The 17,987-nt window shown below is 37.9% G+C and overlaps 1 protein-coding gene across 2 annotated transcripts in view; it reads right to left on the minus strand.

Annotated features, from left to right (window-relative positions):
- The window catches only part of COG6 (component of oligomeric golgi complex 6), a 64,387-nt gene that overhangs the window by 4,528 nt on the left and 41,872 nt on the right, over positions 1-17,987 (minus strand). For both annotated transcript variants that reach the window (XM_040991480.1, XM_040991479.1), the window contains exons 15-18: positions 17,649-17,816; positions 13,542-13,649; positions 13,005-13,058; positions 10,090-10,169 (exon numbers count right to left, since the gene is read on the minus strand). In XM_040991480.1, the coding sequence (XP_040847414.1) occupies positions 10,090-10,169; positions 13,005-13,058; positions 13,542-13,649; positions 17,649-17,816 (410 nt within the window). The remainder of the gene's footprint in view (positions 1-10,089; positions 10,170-13,004; positions 13,059-13,541; positions 13,650-17,648; positions 17,817-17,987) is intronic.

A 17,987-nucleotide genomic window follows, 5' to 3' on the forward strand; every position in this document is an offset into this window, starting at 1 on the left:
CAGCCAGGATAAGAGCATTTGGTTCATTAAATCTGCATCAACTTTCTCATGTTTTCATGCTATCTAATTCCTGTCATCAGTCACTTGCATTATTCATACATACTCATAAGAATACTTTCTCCTTATCCTCACCAGTATTTTTTACTGTTTAATTTTTGGATATTGCCATCCTAACTGGACTGAGGGGAAACTTCATTGTGGCTTTGACTTGCATTTTTCTAATGGTTAGTTATTCTGAGTATTTTTTCATGTGTCTTCAGTGATGTGAATTTCATTCTTTGAAAATTGCCTGTTTGGGGCTGGCATTGTGGTATAGCAAGTTAAATTACTACCGCAGCATGAACATAAGGTATAAGTATTGGTTCAAGTCTCAGCTGCTCCACCTTCCAACTCAGCTACATGCTGATGTACCTCGGAAAGCAGCAAAAGATGGCCAAAGTACTTGGATTCCTGCACCTGCCTGGGAGACCCACAGGAAGTTTCTGGATTCTGGATTCATCCTAACCCAGGCTTAGCTGCTTTAATAGCCATTTGGGGAGTGAAGTAGCATATTGAAGGCCTATGTCTGTCTGTCTCTCTGTAACTGCTCTTCAAATAAACATAAAAAAATTTTTTTAACTTAAAAAAAAGAAAAGAAAAAAATGCCTCTTCATATGCTTTGGTGTACTCTTTACTGGATTGGCGGCTGTGATGTTCAGTTGTTGAGCTCCTTCTGGATATTAATCACTTACAAGATAGATAAATTGCAAATATTCTGTCAGCTGCCCTTTCACTTTGCTGAGTGTTTCCTTTGCTGTGTAGAAGTTTCTTAGCTTGATATAACTCCACTTGTCTGTCTTTACTTTCATTGCCTGTGCTTCTGAGATCTTATCCAGGAAGTCCTTCCCTGTGTCAACAGCTTGCACTGATTTTCCTGTTTCCCTCTAGTAATTCAGCGCTTGCAGATCTTAGCTTTAGAAAACTGATCCATTTTGAATTAATTTTTTGCATAGGGTGCCTTATTTCACGAGACTTATAAACATGGAAATCAAATCTTTCTAGTACTGTTTCTTAAACAGTCTGTTCTTCAGGGAGTGAATTTAGATCCTTTGTTAGATCAGTTGGGTTTTGATACATGGATTAGTTTCTGGGGTTTCTGATCTGTTCCACTGGTATACATGTTTATTTCTGTGCCATTGCTAGGTGGTTTTAATTACAACTGCCTGCAGCTTGTCATGAAACCTGAAATTGTAATGCCTCTGATGTGTTTTTATAATCCAAGATTGTTTTAGCTATTTGTAATCTCTTATGTCTCCACACAAATTTTAGAATCTTTTTCTAGATCTGAGAATATCTTTTGTATTTTAATAGGGATTGAGCTGAATCCGTAAACTGCTTTAGGCATAAAGGGCATTTTACTGGTATTCCATCTTCCTGCTAATCCAAACTGAAGGAGCCGGCAGTGATTAATCAAATGATTGAATTCCTGTCATTTATGTGGGAGTTCTGGACACCAGGTCCACCCAGCATAGTCCAGTCCTGGCTAGTGAAGATATCTGGAAGGTGACACACTGACAGGACCTGTCTGTCTTTCAATTAAACATTTTACTTATGATGGTTAAAGGCCCAGCAGTAGGATGCTGCCTGTGATACCACAATCAGATACGGGCTCTGGCTTGAGTCACAGTTGATCCACTTTCATCGCAGCTAACTGCTAATAGTCTGAGACAATCAGCAGACGATGGCTGCAGCTGAGCCCCTGGACTCACTCGAGGCACCAGGAAGAAGTTCCTGGCTCCTGGCCTCAGCTTTGGCCAGAGTTGACCACTGTGACTATTGGGAGAATGAACCAGCATATGGAAAATTTCTCTAATTTCATCTAAAATAAATCTTTTTAAAAATTCTTAGGATTACAAAAATATATGATGTTCACAATGTAGTTGCTTGCAAAACTTCAAGTAACATCCTTTAAAATCCAGTATGTTCTGAATGTGGTAACTGAATATTTTGTGAATCTGTGAGGAAGAAAAAAGGATCCTTCAAATCAATGGAGTCTTATTCTTTCCCTTTTTCCATGAGTTAGTAGTTATTTAATGGTCAATAGTATACTTACAATCGACCAATCTAACATATAGTATTTTCGGGAACTTGGATCCATAAATAATTATTTAAAAGAAGCGTTTCAGTTATTTCTACATAAATATGTTTGTACAGTTAGAAAATGTTTTATTATGCACATTCACTCTTTATCTTTTAAAAATCTGTTGGTATATATATGTGCTATTGATATTTCTGTATTGACTTTATATCTTGCAATCTTGCCAAACTCTTTTGATAGCATTACTGGAGAATTTTGGTTTCCCAATGTATAAATCATGTCACCTCCTCTTTTCCTCTTTGTAGATCTTTGATTTCTTTTTCTTCTCTAATGGTTACGGCTAAAACTTCAAGAAATATTCAGAAGAGTAATGGTGAAGAGTGGACATCCCTCTCTGGTTCTAGAACTTAGTAGAAATGTTTCCAACTTTGCAACTTTGTCCATTCAATGTCATGCTGGCTGTGTTTCTTTATAGTTTTCCTTGTTTGTAGTGAGATAAGTTCCCTCCACATTCACATTCAAGCTGCTCAAGTCCTTTTTTTTTTTTAAGAGTTATTTTACTTTTATTGGAAAGTCAGATATACATAGAGGAGGAGAGACAAAGAGGAAGATCTTCTGTCCGATGGTTCACTCCTCAAGTAGCCACAACGGGCTGATCCAAAGCCAGGAGCCAGGAGATTCCTCTGGGTCTCCCACGTGGGTGCAGAGTCCCAAGGCTTTGGGCTGTCTTCGACTGTTTTCCCAGCCATAGGCAGGGAGCTGGACGGGAAGCATGCTGCCAGGATTAGAACCAGCGACCATATGGGATCCTGGTATGTTCAAGGCGAGGACTTTAGCTACTAGGCTAATGTGCCATTATTTTATCAAATGTTTTCTCTGCACTTACAATAGTCACACGGTTTTTATGCGTTATTGTTTCAGGTTTAGGGATATGCAGGGACTGAACCACTACTGTATCCTAGGGGGAAAAATCCATTTGCTAAAGGTAGATAACTCTTTTTAATGTTGGATTCAATTATCAACCTTTTTCTTGATTTCTTAATTTCAGCATTTGTGCTCATCAGAGATATGTTCACCAAAGGGAACTCTCTTTGCTCTAATTTTTCCTGGTTTCATATTTAAAGTAATAATAACTTCATCAAAGAACTTTGAGAGGATTGCCTCCTTTTCAATTATTTTAAATACTTTAAGAATTGAGATTGGGGGGCCTGGCGCAGTGGCGCAGTGGTTAAGGTCCTCGCCTTGCACACCCAGGATCCCAATATGAGCGCTGGTTCTAATCCCGGCAGCCCCGCTTCCCATCCAGCTCCCTGCCTGTGGCTTGGGAAAGCAGTCCAGGACGGCCCAAGGCTTTGGGACCCTGCACCCACGTGGGAGACCCGGAAGAAGTTCCTGGATCCTGCCTTCGGATGGGCATAGCATCGGCCGTTGCGCTCACTTGGGGAGTGAATCATTGGACGGAAGATCTTCCTCTCTGTCTCTCCTCCTCTCTGTATATCCACCTTTCCAATAAAAATAAAATAACAATTAAAAAAAAAAAAGAATTGAGATTGGGTCTTTGCAAGTTTTGGTAGAATTCAGCAGATAAGCTATACAGTCCTGAACTTTCCTTGTCGGGAGGTTTTTGATGACACAATCTCCTTGAACTTACTGATCTGCTTAGGTCTTCTGTCTTCGTGCCTCAAATAATTGAATTTAATTTTTCCAGAAATTATTCATTTCTACTAGATTTGTTGACATATAGATGCAGCAATTCCTGATGATACTGTTTTTGTAATATCTACTATAAAACCTTCTTTTTTGTTTCTCAACTCATGAAGTCTTCTCCTTCCTTTTTGTTGGTTGAGCAGATCTATGGATTATCTAATTTTTTTTAATTGTCAAACTAGCACTTTACCTCACTGATCCTTTGTACATTACCTTGACTTCAAGTCTGTTCACTTTTTATCTATTTTTTGATTATTTATTTCCTTCTTCTAATTTTGAGTTTGGTTTTTCTTGTCACTTTGAGTCTTTGAGATATACTGTTAGATCACTTATGGGTCTTTACTTAATGTATGCACCAAATACTATAAACTTCCCTTTCAACACTATTTTTTTTTCTTGCAGGGGAGGTCCTCAGGTAGGTAATTTTCTGGAACTGGTCATTTATAGGTATTTTAAAGGGGTCAGGATCGGCCCAGCACGGTGGCTTAGCGGCTAAAGTCGTCTTCTCAAAAGTGCCAGGATCCCACATGGGTGATGGTTTATATCCCGGCAGCTCTGCTTCCCATCCAGCTCCTTGCTTATGGCCTGTGAAGGCAGTCGAGGACGGCACAAGGCCTTGGGACCCTACACCCGTATGGGAGACCTGGAAGAAGTTCCTGGATCCTGGCTTTGGATCAGTGTAGCACAGGTCATTGCAGTCACTTGAGGAGTGAAACAGACAGAAAATCTTCCTCTCTGTCTCTCCTCCTCTCTGCATATCTGACTTTGTGACAAAAATAAAATAAATCTTGGAAAAAAAAAGGTCAGAATGAGTGAGGTTAAACTAAATGAACTAATATGTTATAGAAAAAACAAAATCATGATTTTTAAGGTTATTTTTTTCCACCTTCGTTAGATAGTCTACAAGTGCACAGGTTCACAGAGGATACAGACTTCCAACCATAGTCAGTAGAATCAAACAAAGGCTCGTCTCTTGAAACAGTAACTGCTCACTGACCTACACCCAATGCTTCAGAACGACACTGGTAAGTCACGCTGCTCTGCTAACGCTTCATTTGCCTTTCCATATTTTGAAAGCTCTTTAGTATTTCCTACACTTTAAAAGTAGTACATTAAAGCAGTGTATCACATAGAACATACAATAATAATTACTTAGTTTTCTGCTAGAAAAGAAAGATAACGGGATAGAGAATGGTTTTCCACACAATTTTAAAAAGGGGCATTATTTTCAAATTACTTCTGCAACACTGAGGAAATTAAACACCCAGTTTAGTGTCATAAAAATCGAGTACTATAAATTCTAAAAATCTGATTAAAGGTTAATATATAAACACAGAATGATGGGAGTCCAGGTAAGTCTGAGCAGCAGCACAGGTGTCTGGATCCCCAAGCCACGTGGCTGTAGTTCGGGGTACCAGTGTCCGCCCAAGCTTCCTTCCTGCTGGGGATCCTGACTCCCCATCTAATGCAGCTAGGTGAGGGAAGGGTCATGAGCTTGTCCAAGCCCAAGGTATGAGAATTTCCTCTATTCAGAGACCATCCTGGGGACGGATCTTGGACGATTCTGAGCATGCACAGAATTATGCCTCCATCCACGCTGTCATCTTGACAAATCCGAGAGCCAGAATGGTGTGTGGATCATCCCAGATTGGGCCGCAATACCAGCCAGTTCACATTAGGGCCAGGGGCTGGCTGGGCTGGCTAGGCTGTAGTCCCTTCCAGCGTGAGCTGGAACCGGGAGTGGGCCAGGTTAGGCCAGGCTACAGCACCCACTGGTAATGCCAGCCTGGGTCAAAGTGCCCAACCAACATATGTGAAATCCAGGGGAGAGTGAGCGAACCCCGTAGGTTAGTTGCAAGGAGCTCCCCTGCTGGGCCACTATTCCCACAGGTGAACGTGAGAGCAGAAAGTGGGGGCAGATCAGGCCAGGCAGGGGTACAACCCCTGTTAGCCTCATATGAGCTGGATCAGGGGAAAGTCAGGCTGGATCCACTGCACCTCCTGGTGCATGCATAAGCCAGAGGGGGTGAGGGTTGTTTGGGCTTTGCTGCAGCATCAGCTAGCAAATGCTGGCATAGACGGAAAACTATCGAGCTAAACTGCAGTACCACCTGGAGAATGTAAGATCCAGAGGTGGGAGTGGGCCCAGTAGGGAAACATCAGGCACCTCCTTCTTGGGTTGCCACTCCTACTGGTGAGCATAAGACCCAGGAATGGGACAGGCATGGCTAGACAGAGAATGGCACCCACCAACATGCGTGTGGGCTGGATAGTGGAGCTGGCTGGGTTGAACTAGGCTTCAAAGTCCATTGACACACATGAGAATTGAATGGGATGTGAGACGGACAAAACCAGTCTGCTGTACATACTGGCAAGAGTGAGAACCAGGATAGGGGCGGGTCTGGCGGAGGTTACTGTGGGTCGCCCTGAATAGGCTACAACTCCCACTGGTTTGCAAGGGGGTTGAGTGTGTGGTGAGTAGGATCGTGCTGGACTGCAACACCTATTAGTTTGCGTAGAAGACAGGGCTGGAGACAGAACTGACCTAGCAAATGCAACTAACAATATGTACAAAGGCCAATTTGGGCAATGGACTGTGTTGGACCCTGTATTAGCAAGGACACACAAAAATCAGGTCTGGGATCACCTCAGATGAAGTTTCTTTGGGAATTTCCCCAACTGAACTGCTGGACTCAGAACTCCAACTATGGAGAAAATTGCAGGTTCCACAGTCTGACCATGGAATGCATACGTCAGAGCTGGGTCTCCTCTTAGCTAGACTTAGCTGGAGCAAAGACAGCATATCCAGAAACACATGGATGATATGGCAGTACACTGGATCCTGCAGAGGACACCTGGTACCATAACAGAGGATGGAGGACAGAACAAATTCATCAACTCCCCTAACCAAGTGTTAGCAGTGAATACCTGGGCAAATGGAGTCTCTAAAGTGAATTTAGTCAGCCAGCGGAGTCTGGAGAGATTTCATTGTAATTGGAGTGGCAAGATCGGCAGCAATTAAAAATTGTTGAACTATCAAATTCACTTGAGCAGGATGCTCGGAACATGCCCCACATCGGGGACCCTGGGATGGTTGGGAGACTGGTTGTGGCTTCTCCCCTTATCTCCACCCTCCCCTCAGATACAGGTCGAAAAGAAGAAACAATGGTCTCACTCAGTTTCCTCTAACCCTTCACCCTTTGCACCCAATCAAATATGTAAAAATTATCAAAAATAAAATTTATACAATCAAAAAATAAAACAAAAAAGAAAAATAAATGCATGATATCTTTCTTATTTTAAAATATGTTCACAAACATAACTGATTTTTAGACAATTATTTAAAGCACTGAACTAAAATGAATTGCTTACTTTCAGAATTAGTGAGCCCTTCATTAACCAGTACTGCAGGATTTTTGGTTACCGTAACTACTTGATACAACTTTATCATAATCATAAACCAAGCAATTCTAAAAATAGCTTTCTACCACATTCAAGTTTTATGATCACTAAAATTGAGCTTTATTATAGCACCGTAGTGAAGAGGGCAATCAGACGTCCCACATGAGAAAAGAAGGTATTGACAGAGTAAGCCTGAAAATTTCGCAGTATGACAGTACATCACGCAGTATAGATTGGTTAAAACTTGCATTCCTCCTTATCACAATAAAACATAAAAAATGTCATAATAGGTCAATTCAGTTTTTCATCCCAAGTCAGTTTCCTATTTTTCAAAGTGAAATCAAACTACATTTGAAGAGACTATTTCACTTACTTCACACAGATGTTATCTATTATACACAACAAACATCTTTGAGGTTCACTTAAAAATAATAAAGAGAAAGGGCTATTAAAAACATAATACTGAACAGACTCTAGGATCAGAAATACTAAAATCAAATCTTAATTCTGCTTCTTATTAATTGCTGAACCTTGGCACAATCATTTAACCTTTCCATGATATTGCTTTCATGAGTGAAACATTCTAATTTATACAATCAAAGGGATAACTAAATTCAGTAACTCATTAAAGGGTTATTTTGCTTGGGAAATTTAGGTAAGATCATAGTGGTTATAATAGATTGGCAGAGCAAGAGTGAAAATAAAATACTTTGGAAGCAAAGAAGATTAATTTAGACACAAATGATGTTTCCTTGAATCAGAGTGGTAATCGCAGAGATGCTGAAAGTGATCAGAAGTTCCTTTCATATATTTTTTTCTAGGTAAACATTTATCATTTGTTTTAAATAGTCTCTTATCAAGAAAAAAAAAAACAAGATTAACAGTGCTTTAAAAAATCTGTACTGAGTGGTTGGCGTTGTGGTACAGTAGGTGAAGTTGTAGCCTGCAATGCAGGCATCCCACCTACAGACAGTTCATATTCTAGCCGCTCCACTTCTGATCTACCTCCCTGCTAGTGCCGAGGAAAGCAGTCAAAAATGGCTCAGATGCTTGGGCTCCTGCCTTCCAGCAGCTGACCCAGAAGCTCCTGGCTTTACAAGGGCCCAACAATGGCCATTGTGACCATTTGGGGAGTGAATCAATAGATGGAAGATAATGTCTCTTTCTTTCTCTCTCTCCATAATTATTTCAAGTAAATAAGCAAATCAATTAAACAAACTCTACATGAGGTTTTTCTATATTAAAATAGGATAATTTGTTTTATTCAATTTATTGTACAAATCAATAAACGAATTTATAAAAGCAATATTGCTTTGAACTTCTTCCTTTTTACCTTATTTCCTCTTTATCTTCAAATAGCTTCTGCTATTGTATGTGCCTTCGTGAAGAATATGCTATTTTTATAGAAATGTGTAGAATTCTATAAAATTTATGCTGAAATATTAACACTACTAAATTACTTCACAGCATCCCAATTTTCCACCTTATTTTTTTGATTAATTACTAACCGTAATAGTTGATTCACCTATTTTTTCTCAGTCCTCTGAGCCCATACTTGACGTTATTTGTGGCTATGCTGTTGGATGCATATATTTACTACTTCATGCTCTTCAAACTGGACCCATCATTATTGTGAAGTATTTTATAACTAGTATTATTATCTACTTTGTAGTCTACTTTTGATCATATTAACATAGTTAATACAGCTTTATTATGATTAGCACTTGCACAATATATCTTGACTTGCCTCCCTTTTTTTTTACATTTACAGTATCTGTCTTTGCATTTAAGGTGCATGTTTGTGGTGTCTGGCATAGAGTTTAAACTACCATTTGGATCCTGGAACTACTGTGCATCCTAGCTCTCTGACGCTGTGCGTCCTGCGAGTCAGCAGGGCAAGGCTCAGTACTTGTATCCCTAGCACTCACATGAGACACTCAGACTGAGTCCTCAGCTACTGGCTTTGGTCTTGCCCAGCCCTGGGTGTTCTAGGAACTTGAGAAGTGATGGGAGATCTTTCTCTGTCTTTCAAATCAACAAAAATAAAGTAGATATCTTATAGACAGCAGGTAGTTGGGCCATGATTTTGCACATAATTAATTTGTCTTTCATTTACAACATGAAGTCCTTTTACATATTAGTTACCCTTACAGCTAGATTTAAGCACATTATCATGTTATTTGTTTTACACTTACCCATCTGTTCTGTTTTCTTCTTTTTGATGATAATAATTGTCCAACATTCTCTCTTACATCATCTCTTTCATATTAGATAATTTTGCTTTAGTACCACTACAAACCTACCATGGAACAGTAGACTTTTTTCTAGGTCAACTCAATAACTTTACAGCACAGTGTACTTGTACTTTCTACTCAAATAATTATGGACAGATTCAAGGTCACATCCTTGGGACAACAAGGAAGCAAAAATGCTGATAAACATATATCCTCAAAGGTAAATTTACTGATCTTAAAGATAGCTTTTTTATATATAAGAAATGTACTTTTGTTTAAAAAAAATATGGTGTAGGGCCTGGCGCAGTAGCCTGGCAGCTAAAATCCTCGCCTTGCACATGTACATAGAGGTGGTGTTTCTAATACCAGCTGCTCTGCTTCCCATCCAGCTCCCTGCTTGTGGTCTAGGACGGCGGTCAAGGATGGCCCAAAGTCTTGGGATCCTACACACGTGTGGGAGACCCAGAAGAAGCTCCAGGCCCTTGGCTTCAGATTGGCTCAGCTCTGGCCACTGTGGCCACTTGGAGAGTGAATCAACAGATAGAAGATCTTTGTCTCTGTCTCTCCTCCTCTCTGTATATTTGACTTTCCAAGAAAAACAAATAAATTTTCATATGTATATATATATATATGATCCATTACCAACTATTTAGAACAAAGCACACTTACTTTACTGTAGCACTTAGAAGCAAGCTCAGCTGAGGCATGAGCAGGCTGTCTGGGGCTGACAGGTAACGATCAAACTGAACCTACATGGGAGAGAAATGCAAAGTATAAAGTGAGTGCATTTGTTACCGAACAGTTCAAATGTGACCATCTCTATTAAGGATTATATTTTAGGAAAAGTCCCGTATTGCAATGCTCATTTTCCAAATGAGTATTTTCTAATAATTTTAATTAAAACATTATTTTAAATTACTAAAATATAAGCAATTCCATTTTTAGAATTCTGAATTCAAAATATTAATTTTAACATCCTTCACTACTTTTATTGAGTTATCAGATTTCAAGTCTACATTACCTCCCTGGATTTACTGTATTTGCTAATGTGTTCATTAATATATTCACTCAGTATTTCTGAAATACATATTATTAGAGAAGTCTCAGGCACTGAAAACACAGTAATTGAAAAACAGGACAACTTCTTGATTCACAGAACTTACAGTCCAATGAAGCAGGTTATAAACAACTAACAATGTAAATAACTATATAAACTGCAAACTGTGAAATGTTATGAAATAAAATTCAAGGTATTATAAAATGTAACTGGGAGCCTAGTCTGGTGCCTGGCAAGCACATAGTTGAGGAAACTGAGCTTATGTTGGAGTGAGATCCTAAAGATGAACAGACATTAAGCAGAGGAAGAAGGTTCTGGGAAAGGACTGCATGTGGAAGGAGACTGGAGGTAAGAAGGAAAATGACAAGTAATGTAAGGATCAGATCTCATAGGACTTACATGCCTTTCTGAGGATTTCAATTTCTCATCAAGTCATCAGCATGCTATTCTAGCAGCAGAGTAAGCTAAGTTTTAAGACTGTAAAGCTGGAATGGAAGACATTAATTGTCCATACAATTGTATCTGCTGCAGACTGCAGGGCAGTCAATGTGGGGAGAATTTGAGATACATTTAAGAAAGTCAACATGAAATCTTTATGACTTGCTTACTGGCAGGATGAAGAACCTGACTGCCAAATATTAAATTTATATAACTTAATTCACAATATTGTTATGAGACAAATATATTTACAATGTATTTATTTTGCCAAATAGGAACTGCATGCCTTTTGTATTACATCTATTTTCACCCTAATCCTCAGCAATGTATTGATCAGTAATTGTTGAAATGACAAATGGACAGATGTTGTTACCACTTTGTGTATTATGAAAACCTAAAAAAGGACATGAGCTAGAATGGGGCAGGCTAAGATTTGGATATGCAGAATTGAAGTTCCTCTGGAATCCTAAGTGGAGGTACCATACAGTTGGACATAAGATTATGAGTTAAACACAAAGCTTAATCTGGATTACACACTTAAATTACCTGCTCAACATTAAGACGAGGCACATAAGAATTTTAATGGGATTTAGAAGTATTATGTAGGTTAAATTATGGATTGAACATGTATCTAGACACAAGAAACAGAGGGAACAATGCATTTATTTAGTGCTAATACAACTGCTCTTTGTTTTAACATGTCTTTACTTGAGGGTAAATATCTTGAAATGCAATCACTAAGTTATATGGCAAGCTTCTATGTCATTTCCTAGGAAAGAAAAATCTTAATCTAAAAGTCATTCCTTTTGTTTCTATTTGAACTTTTTCACATATTTTCTTTGAATTTCTATTGTTTTTGCTGTTAGCATTTTTGGTATTGAGAAGTTATGATGTTTCGGTGTACAGTGTCACTTTGACATGATGTTCCTATTCAGTTTTTCAATTCTCCTTACTTAATACTAAGACAATCGGCTCTGCCTTTCTTGAATTTGTAAGGTATCATGTGGGTATATTCCTTTATGTTCACTTAAATTTAACTCTGATAAATGACATAAGAAAGCTCTGGCATTCAAAAGATCCTAGAGAATATTTTTGAAAGTCAAATCATTGAGATTCTAAGTATGTATATTTTAAACACATACAATAGGCAATATACTACAGCGACATTTCAAAGAAGTTTGTGAAAACTGAAATTAAGTCTATCTTGATGAGGAAAAAATTTTAAATCCACATATCCAAGAAATTTACAATGTACATAATGGAAACTCATATAATGACAAAAGTATGCACTGATTTCAATTTTTGCATCAACACAAGTCTATATTTTGATATCAATTTTCACAAACATTCTGAAGGACCCTAGTATAGTGATTGAGTCCATGAGCTCTGGAGGCTGACTTCCTGAATTTTGATGATCTAAGGCTCTAAGCATGAAAACAGTTGGCATACTCAGTAAGTAGTAATAGCTGTCGCTGCTAGGCTCTGTAGTTATTATTATCACTACCATTATAAAGCTTCCAAAGGCATCACTCCTGCAAGAAATAGGGCTGTATAATTGAATCACCATCAAATCACAGAAACATACTAGCAGGAAGGAATGTGGAAACACTCACTCCAGAGGGGAACACACTGGAGGTGCACTGGGTCGCACATTCAAGAGCAACACTCTTTAAAGACTAGAATCCAATTTCAGTTGTTATTTTAGGAAGAAGTCAAGAACTATAAACTAAGGATCATGGTAGTAGCAAGTCAATGATGAAATATAACTTCTTCATGTCTGTCCTTTTTATTTTTTCTCTATTACATTAGGAAAAAACTGAGAATGAAGAAATCCTAAACAGTAATAATCATACTGCCAGGTAGGATGAAATATTACTGTGTGAGGTTTATTACCTAAAGAAATACATACTCCACCATTACTGGTGGGCCCACTGTGAATATATATCAAGAGAGAAAAACTGTAAACCAAAACAAAATTATCAAACAGCCAAAAAAAAAAAAAGCCAAAAGAAGAAAATAAATTAAAAAAAAAAAAAGAAAGAGTGGTACATAAGAAATCTTAAATTGAAATACTTTCTTAAACACTCACCATCACTGCCTTCAGTGCCACAGAGTCTAGGTTTGGCAAATTAGCTAAAGAGCCCTATTAAAAAAAAAATAAAAAATATATAAAGGAAGGGATATGCATTTCATCTCACTTGCCCATTAATGGACTGCTCAAATTGGGAAAATCTTATTACTTATTTCCAAAGTCAAGGGTCATCTTCCATTTTTGCCTGTAAATAGTGTCTTTTAATTATTTTTGTATACTTTTAATCAAAACTATTGGTAGTAAGCAGGATAAAATATAATTTGAGAACATTCTACATCTAGGGTAATCATTTAAGAACTCCACATATTTTACCTCACTTAATCCTCAGAACTACCATATGACTCAAATACTATTTTTACCCCAAGCTAGAGAAAAGAAAGCAGATACAAAGAGCTAAGGCACGTTTCCAGGGGAAAAAAAGTTAATAAACGATACAGCCAAGATTCACATCCAGAGTTTAGCTCTAGCAGCTTAAGCAGCCATACTCTAAACTAGAGAATCTCTTGAACTAGAAACATCCATTTATTTGCTTACCTGTTCAGGCTTATGCTGTTGTACAGTGTTATAGATATAACTCAAGCCAACTCTAGTTAAGACATAAGAGGCTTGCTCATTTATTAGTGTGTCCAAATGTGCTTCAATCTAGAATAAAACAGAAATAAACACTTTAGAGGAGGAATACACAGATGAGAGTAGAAATGAACTAGCAGAGTCTTTGCTCTTCATCACAAATTTGTCGCCTATAGGAGCACACGTTATAAACCACAGACGGCTTCTAAGTTAATTTTCCTCCCCACAAAGAAGTCCTACAAAAAGAACATAAAGACATATTTTAAAAATGTTAACAAGGAGTTGAGTATTTAGTTTAGTGATTGCGACACCTATGTTGTTCCATGTTTGAGCGGCTGGGATCAATTTTTTTAAGATTTATTTATGTTTATTGGAAACTCAGATTTACAGAGAGAAGGAGAGACAGAGAGGAAAGATCTTCCATCTGCTTGTACACTTCCCAAGTGGCCGCAACAACTAGAGCTAAGTCAATCTGAAATCAGAAGCCAGGAGTTTCTTCTGGGTCTCCCACATGGTTGCAGTCTCCCAAGGCTTTGAGCCATCCTTTCTGCTTTCCCAGGCCACAAGTGGAGCAGCCAGGATATCAACTGGCACCATATGGGATCCAGGTGGAAGCAAAGCAGGACTTTAGCCTCTAGGCTACTCTGCCAGGCCCCAGGCATCAATTCTTAGTTGCAGTTCCTGACCTCAGCTTCCCACTATTGGCAACCTTGACAGGCAGCAGTCATGGCTCAAGTAATTGAAACTCTGCCACTCACTCAGAGGATCTCAACTGAGTTCCCACGTCCTGGGTCCAGCTGAGCTGTGGTCATCACAGGCATTTGGGGAGTAAACCAGAGGTTGGAACTCCATTTCAAGTATTATATATATTTTCAAAAAAATAAAATGGATTCCAGGACTAGCAGCTAACCAAAAGTATGAGTAGCTTCTCAGCTCTTTTAAAAGCTGTAAAAGGAAAACACAAGCAGACACATTAATAAAGAGTAACAGTATAAGATAAACTAAGAATTCTGGAAAGATGATTAAGATTTGATATTCCTGGCTAAGTTTACACCCTTCCAACTTGTTTGAATGACTCAATAAGCCAAGCATACCACCTAGGAAAGTCTGAAGGAAATCCCATTGCAACTGAGGTAGCCTACAGTCCTAAGGATATGCTGATCTGTGACAAGATGGGTAGTGCTGTGAACTCAACTGACTCTGAGTAAGCTAAGCGGTGACCCATGTGAAAAAGCAGAACAAGCAATGTTTCTTGAGGCAATACTAACGAAAAACACAGAGAACTTTCTTCTCATCTTCTTTTTCAAAGTAAATGCTTAAGGAAGTACAATCAAAGCCCTTACTGTATTTAAACTAGAAATCAAACATAAGATGCATTAATGTTAACATTTAATGAAAGTGAAAAGATGAGAGTTGCTACTAAGAATTAAAGTATTGTTGTGAAGACAAAAATGGAAGAAAACTAATTCAAAGACAGTAACAATGAAATGGATAAAAGTGATAGATTTTTAAAAAGATATTAGAGGATAGGTCCATAAGATAAGATCAATGAAAATCAGGAGGTTCGGATTTTAAAGCAATACACGAAGCAGTAATGATTATAGAAATAACAAAAAACTAAGTTTTGAAAGTTCAAATCTGACTTGATCTTCGAAATCCAAGAAATAACAGAAAAATGAGCATTACTTAGCAATATTCTGGGGAAATGCGTGAACTGAAAATCCTTATTGCCTTTCAGAAGGAGAGACTAGGGTAACACAAATGAAAGATAATCAGACTAGCTAGCACTTCCCCTCTGAAACACTGGAAAACACAAAATCAGAATGGGGAAAATGAGTGATTATTATTACTGTTGGAACAGGTCTGAAAATCAAGTCCTTTATCAAACCAAGTAAACTAATTCTCTGGAGGGCCTTGATGCACATATCATCTATACCTGCGCTCCTGTATTATCTGAGACGTTCCCCAGCCAGCACCAACCAGTGACACATCAGCAAGGAAGATGAACATACAGGCCGGGTAAGCGTTTCCACACTGGGCCTGTCTTCTTGGAGTGCCTATGGAATCGGGAAGGTGGTGAGACCTGACAGAGCAAGCCGGAGAAAGGGTAACCTGTCTGCTGACATAACCATTCCTGGAAATGTCATGCATAATTAGACTTAACCCATGCATAATAACTAAAATTTAGCTTTAGGCGAGAAAGTTAAAATACATACGAAAAGTCCAGTTAACTCATGAGAGGAGACAAAAAGCAAGAATATAGAGAAACTGAATAAATTAATAAATACACACAAGAACACTGTAACCTGCAAAAAATGACTACGGAACAGTACAAAAAAGCAGGTAACTACAGATAAAGCAAACAAATGAACAGCTGGGCATCCTAAGATTTAGATAAAGGGCAGGGATTTGGGTCTGGACTAACAATAAACAAAAAAATTGATTTAAATAAACTGCTAATTTCACAGAAAAGAAAGTGCTATTGAAGAAATTCCTATTACTTGACTCAATCATGAATAGTTTTTATAAAGCCATAGTAATTTCACACAACACTGATCTTTCCTAAAATTCTACCTATATTGGGATGATGGTAAAACCGTAACTACGGTCTTACTTCTGTGTGCATATGTATATGTATGGGTGTGTGTGTGTGTGTGTACAGTATTAAATTTTCATCATCCAGAGTACATATTCAATTCAACAGATTTAAAACTAAAAATCCTAAAAGAAGGAATATACACAGCCACAAGCATTTAGAGTCACCAACAGAAACAACAACAAAAATTTAAGAACTGAAAAAATAGTATATATGCACTATGGAATATTACCCAACCACAGAAAAAATGATAACCTGTCTTTGCAGCAGATGCCTGCAACTGGAAACCATTATGTTTGGTGAAAAAAGTTAGTCCCCAGAAGATAAATATATGCCCTGTGGTATCCTGTGGAAAAGTTATTGCTGATTTTTTTTAACTTATTACTTGCTGAAATCTTTACCCAATGAAGGCTGTGGTTGTGAAGTGAAAGTATGCTACCGCAAATTATTTTTAAAAGGGGAAAGGAGGGAAGGGGAGGGTAGGGGAAGGAAAGAGGGAGGAATGGAGAAAAGAAGGAGGGAAGAAAAGAGGAAAAAGATGGTGTGTGGAAACACGGGCAGGAACAAACACAGGATAAAGTATCTCTAAGCTCCTAAATCTGTATTGTGAAATATGTGAAATTTGTTCACTTTACATAGATAAGACTTAATTTAAAAAAAAATTCAAGATGTGATACCTTAAGAGAGGAAATCTGTGACCCTTGAGAGAGAAATGCTATAGTGCAGAGTATAGAACATATGACCTTAAGTCACAAGTATGTTTGATTCTGATAAATTTATTTTAAAAGAAGTTATTCAAGCTTAGAAAATATCACAAATGTGATGTATTAAAACTCATTCCTCAGAAAAACTCAAAAGAACAAATCAATCTTTGCCGTATCCACTACTGCAATGTTTGCATACTTGTGATAAAATGGAACATTTAGAAGCTTTTTGTTTTCAACATCAATAAGTTGGAAGCAAATTTCTTGTCAAATTCAAAAACTGATTTCATTTAATTATCAAAGGCTTCTTTGTGATACCACTAGTGTAAAGAAATAATGACTGGTATAATAAATGCAATGTTTTGCCTAACACTGGTTTACACATAGATAAAAATATAGCTGTCCTCTGTAACACATTCTGCACTAGCTACAAGCTTGAAAAATATAGCATATTATTCACAGTTCAGAAACTGAAACCTACATACAGAACTGAAGACTGTCCCAATTCATCAGAGAAGCTTCATTCTACCAACAGATACTGTGGTTTGAACCATTAAATTCTGCCCTTGCCACAGCTGAACACCAAAATATCAAGTGTATGTGTGTGTGGGGGGGTGCATGTATGTATTTCAAGCAAATTATTTCAAGAAATTTACAAAAATTAGTTCACTGAAATGAATCAAAGCAACCGATTTAAATGTAAAGCTATCACACAGAGGAAAAAAAAAAGATTCCACAGTACTCAACATTCATTATTATACAGGAATTTACCTGAAATTGAAGCATTTCCAGACGTCTGTCAGTGAATTCAAACAGAGCTAATGTTGTCTTCATCATATACAGAGAATTGACCATGAAAGTGGCCATATCAGCTGTGCCTAAATTGCTGGCTGACACAGTACACATCTGGAGCAGAGGATCCAAGACACATGATAAAACCTACAGATGAAAAATAAAAATCAAGTCTGTATTTGCTCTTATGTGACCTAGTGCTGGATTAATGGCATTTCAGAGTTATTGTTAAACTATCAGGAAGCCAACGTGTAGAAACACACAAGGAGAAAAAAAAAAGCATACAAGGAAATATTAAATAGTGTAACAGCCACATCA

The sequence above is a fragment of the Ochotona curzoniae genome, unplaced genomic scaffold (genome assembly GCF_017591425.1).
Source record: "Ochotona curzoniae isolate NIBS_2020 unplaced genomic scaffold, NIBS_Ocur_1.0 contig_64, whole genome shotgun sequence".
In the NCBI taxonomy this organism is placed as follows: domain Eukaryota; kingdom Metazoa; phylum Chordata; class Mammalia; order Lagomorpha; family Ochotonidae; genus Ochotona; species Ochotona curzoniae.